This window comes from Puntigrus tetrazona, chromosome 8 (genome assembly GCF_018831695.1).
Source record: "Puntigrus tetrazona isolate hp1 chromosome 8, ASM1883169v1, whole genome shotgun sequence".
NCBI lineage: Eukaryota > Metazoa > Chordata > Actinopteri > Cypriniformes > Cyprinidae > Puntigrus > Puntigrus tetrazona.
Genome location: NC_056706.1, coordinates 1,900,873 through 1,905,872, shown reverse-complemented (window position 1 = coordinate 1,905,872; position 5,000 = coordinate 1,900,873). Strand labels below are relative to the sequence as shown.

At 32.3% G+C, this 5,000-nt stretch overlaps 1 protein-coding gene across 1 annotated transcript in view; it reads left to right on the top strand.

The window, feature by feature from the left end:
- Positions 1-5,000, top strand: part of cltcl1 (clathrin, heavy chain-like 1) — a 45,985-nt gene that overhangs the window by 20,850 nt on the left and 20,135 nt on the right. The window contains exons 13-19 of the mRNA XM_043246946.1: positions 754-934; positions 1,008-1,171; positions 2,763-2,888; positions 2,984-3,126; positions 4,054-4,288; positions 4,489-4,611; positions 4,683-4,828. Of these exons, the coding sequence (XP_043102881.1) occupies positions 754-934; positions 1,008-1,171; positions 2,763-2,888; positions 2,984-3,126; positions 4,054-4,288; positions 4,489-4,611; positions 4,683-4,828 (1,118 nt within the window). The remainder of the gene's footprint in view (positions 1-753; positions 935-1,007; positions 1,172-2,762; positions 2,889-2,983; positions 3,127-4,053; positions 4,289-4,488; positions 4,612-4,682; positions 4,829-5,000) is intronic.

The window sequence follows — 5,000 nt, the reverse complement described above, 5'->3', positions numbered from 1 at the left end:
GGTGAAATAATCATGAACAGTGTTGATTATAGCATTATATTAAGAGCATCAAAGGTAAACATTTGTACTATATTTTTATTTAATGCTCTTTTGAATTTTAAAATAGAATATTATCACAATTTCCTTTTTTTTATTATTATTATTATTATTATTATTATTATTATTATTATTATTTCAAAACTAAATAAAATGGGGCATTTTTGAAAGCATTCTGGGAACACCTTTTATATTACATATTGTAAAAAGGGGTATAATATGTCACATTTAAATTAATAGTTTTAAATTTCAAATCAAAATTTTTACACTTTGAAAATTTCACAAAACACTTTTAATTTATTATTTTTAATATAAATTTTACGTTTTGAATTATTTTTTTATGTTGACATTTTTTTACATTTTTAAATTCAAAATTGAAAATTTTAATTAAAATCTTTACATTTTTAATTCGTTTTTATTTTAAAATCAAAATGTTTACATTGTTTTAATGATGTTTTAATTTTTAAATTTAAATGTTTACTTTTTTGTTAAATTGTACATTAAAAAAAAAATTAATTCAAATTTTTGCATTTTTTCAATTAATTATTTTTTATTTAAAAATGGACATTTTAAATTAACATTTTTTAATGACATGTTTAACATTTTTTTTATTGCAATTTTTACATTTTCAAATTCCAATTGCTCGTATGAAAGTATGAATAATGTTGTGATCTGTCGGAGCAGCACTGAACATCTTGTTTTCCTTCTCTCTCTCAGTGGCTGGTGAATTTCTTTGGCTCCCTGTCCGTCGGCGACTCTGTCGAGTGTTTGAGGGCCATGCTGACCGCGAACCTGCGTCAGAACCTGCAGCTGAGCGTTCAGGTCGCGACCAAGTACCACGAGCAGCTGGGAACGCAGACCCTGGTGGAGCTTTTCGAGTCGTTCAAGAGCTACGAGGGTGAGGCGCTCTCGACCGCGTGCGTCCGTGAGGCCGGAGTGCCGAATGACTCACTTCTGTGTGTCTCGCTCAGGTCTGTTTTATTTCCTGGGCTCGATCGTGAACTTCAGTCAGGACCCCGATGTGCACTTCAAGTACATCCAGGCGGCGTGCAAGACGGGTCAGATCAAAGAGGTGGAGCGCATCTGTCGAGAGAGCAGCTGCTACAACGCCGAGCGCGTCAAGAACTTCCTCAAGGTGCACGAGAGAGAAAACATCGACGCATTCAGTTAAAAACAATCTAGCGATAAATACAGGTCTTCATATATGTGATGCTATATTAACAGAAGCATTAATACAGTTACGGTAAGACAATTAAAAACTGCATTAAAAACTATTAACTAATTTATTTTCATTTATTGAGTTTAATTAACTAAAACTATATAACGAACTATAACAATCTTATATTTAATAAACCTTTTATTTTTATTGCCAAATAACAATAAAATAAACATTCAAAATTAGCTTACATTTACATTTTTAATGTAATAAATTACATTGCATTTTTAATTAAAATAATTTAAGTGAATTAATAATAATAAATGTTATTTTGCAGATATTTATTTAACTAGTTTTTTTTATTAATTGAATTAATTTGAACTGAATTAATAGCAATAAAATGAACATTCAGCATTAGTTTAAGGTTAATTGGAGAAAACCTATTTAATTAAATTAAAAACTAATTAAATTGAAGTCATTTTTATTAATTTTAATGTTTTTATTTAATTATAAACTTTTATTTTTAACTAATTCCATTGAAGGGAATAAATAACAATAAAATAAACATTCAAAATTAGCTTACATTTACATTTTTTATGTAATAAATTAAATTGTATTTTTATTAATTCAAATAATTCAAGTGAATTAATAATAATAAATGTTATTTTGCAGATATTTATTTAACTAGTTATTTTTTTATTAATTGAATTAATTTGAACTGAATTAATAGCAATAAAATGAACATTCAGCATTAGTTTAAGGTTAATTGGAGAAAACCTATTTAATTAAATTAAAAACTAATTAAATTGAAGTCATTTCTATTAATTTTGATGATTTTTATTTTATTATAAACTTTTAATTTTAACTTATTCCATTGAAGGGAGTAAATAACAATAAAATAAATGTTCAAAATTATCTTACATTTACATTTTTAATGTAATAAATTACATTGTATTTTTTATTAATTAAAATAATTTAAGTGAATTAGTAATAAATGTTATTTTGCAGATATTTATTTAACTAGTTTTTTTTATTAATTGAATTAATTTGAACTGAATTAATAGCAATAAAATTAAAATTCAGCATTAGTTTAAGGTTAATTGGAGAAAACCTATTTAATTAAATTAAAAACTAATTAAAGTGAAGTCATTTTTATTAATTTTAATGTTCATTTAATTATAAACTTTTATTTTTAACAAATTCCATTGAAGGGAATAAATAACAATAAAATAAACGTTCAAAATTAGCTTATTTAATTTTTTTATTTTTTTATTGAATAAACTAAATTGAAAAAGGCTGGCTAAAATGTGCATTTTCATTTTAATTAACGATTTGAATTTGCATAAAAATGAATACATTTGAATGATTGAATGAATACATTTCCTAACAATCTCTCCCATTTTGCGTTTCCCTTCGATTGACATTTTTATCATCGCAAATAACAGCCGATTGTTTGTCGTTGTCTCGCACTCAGCTGCTTTGATTATATAAAAGCGCTCTGATCGTCTTCGACAGCGGCGTACGGCTTGTTTTGTATTTGCGATCAGGTTGCTGTCGTGTGTTTTCGCAGGAAGCCAAACTCACCGATCAGCTTCCTCTCATCATCGTCTGCGACCGCTTCGATTTCGTCCACGATCTCGTGCTTTACTTGTATCGTAACAGCCTGCAGAAGTACATCGAGATCTACGTACAGAAGGTACGCTGAGTCCTGAGCTCACACACACACACACACACACACCTGGAGGGCTCACGTGTGTGTGTGTGTGTGTGTGTGTGTGTGTGTGTTTGCAGGTCAATCCCAGCAGGCTGCCGGTGGTGGTGGGAGGTCTGCTGGACGTTGATTGCTCCGAGGACACCATCAAGAGTCTGATCCTGGCCGTTCGAGGAGACTTCAGCACCGACCAGCTGGTGGAGGAAGTGGAGAAGAGAAACCGGTATTAAATGACCCCGTCCTGTATCTCTAGACCGAAACACAACTTCACGTGAGAATGCATTTTTATAGCAGCGAAGCCGAGTCTCCGAAGCACAAAAGCAGTCATGAGAGTCATTTTTTATTAATCTTTCCGTTGATTTATGGTTTGTTGTGACTATATTCGGCTGAGCCTCAGATACAAGTATTTTAGTCAGTGAGGGAGCCAAAAAATATTGAGAAAATCGCTTTTAAAGTTGTCCAAAGGAAACTCATAACTATGCATATTACTGATCAGAAATTCCATTTTGATGTATTTATGATAGGATTTACAAAAATGTCTTCAGGCAACATGATCTTTACTTCCTAATGGTTTTTGATTCAGTGTCTTTAACTAGCGCGATGGTTTCAGTGTTTATCCCAGTATTTCAAAGCAGTAGTAAATTGTAGATTGGCAAAAAAAAAAATTAATAAAAAAAATAAATTAACAATTTTTTTTTAAATAATTAAAAAAAAAAATATATATATATATATATATATATATATATATATATATATATACAAATTTATTATATTAATACTAATATAAAATAATACAAAATTTTATATATTAAATTAGTATTATATCACAGTTAATTAAGATTGATTTCTTTGACACACAATATATATATATATATATTAAATTACATTTTTATCTGCTAAATGAAATAGAATAAATAGGTATATTTTGTGAGCCAATAGCTTGTATTTTTTGTATTGTGTCCTTGGGTTCTTGAAAGGCGCTATAAAAATAAAACACATTATTATTATTAAATTCTATTAGATTAGATTATATCTGTATGTTGTATCATAACGCTTAATTAGGATTAATGCTTTATTATTTTTAGTAAACACATACTGTATACCGTACATAGTTTGACGGTCAGATCCATCAGTGTTTTGTTTTCTCCAGACTGAAGCTGCTCTTGTCTTGGCTGGAATCTCGCGTTCAAGAGGGCTGTGAAGAGCCCGCTACCCACAATGCACTGGCAAAGATCTACATAGACAGTAACAACAATCCCGAGCGCTTCCTCCGAGAAAACCTGCACTACGACAGCGCGATCGTGGGCCGGTACTGCGAGAAGAGAGACCCGCACCTCGCCTTCGTGGCCTACGAGAGAGGACAGTGCGACCTGGAGCTCATACAGGTGTCTTCTGCTCTCCACAGCTGCATGCTTTTGATTACGAGTCTGGTAAAATCAGTAAAATAAGAACATATTTTTGCAAATTAAAGGAACCAGTGCACGTTTGAATACGCGGTAAGGTGTAATTTATTTCCGCGATGCACTGCTGAATTTACAGCGTCTGCTCAAGAAACGTAAACGAGTGTTTTCATGTCCTCTTGTAGGTGTGCAACGAAAACTCCCTGTTTAAAAGCGAGTCGCGGTATCTGGTGCGGAGGAAAGATCCAGATCTCTGGGCTCAGGTTCTGCAGGAGACGAACCCTTACAGACGGCCGCTGATAGATCAGGCACGAATCGTCCACAGATATCACGAAGTGTTCGGTCACGGAGGTGTTACTGATGAGGCTCGTGTCTGCAGGTGGTTCAGACGGCTCTGCCGGAGACGCAGGACCCGGAGGAGGTGTCTGTGGCGGTGAAGGCCTTCATGACGGCGGATCTGCCGAACGAACTCATCGAGCTCCTGGAGAAGATCGTTCTGGAGAACTCCATATTCAGTGAACACAGGTGAGTCTCGTGACGCAGCCCTCGAGATTGAATTCGTGGTAGACCGGAGACCAGGTAGCATTTTACGTGATGGTCCAAATTAAATACATGATGAATAAAATTCATTGCAAAAATCTTTATTCCAGTATTTAGTAGTGGTAAATTATTGATTTAAAAATAAAATAAAAATAAA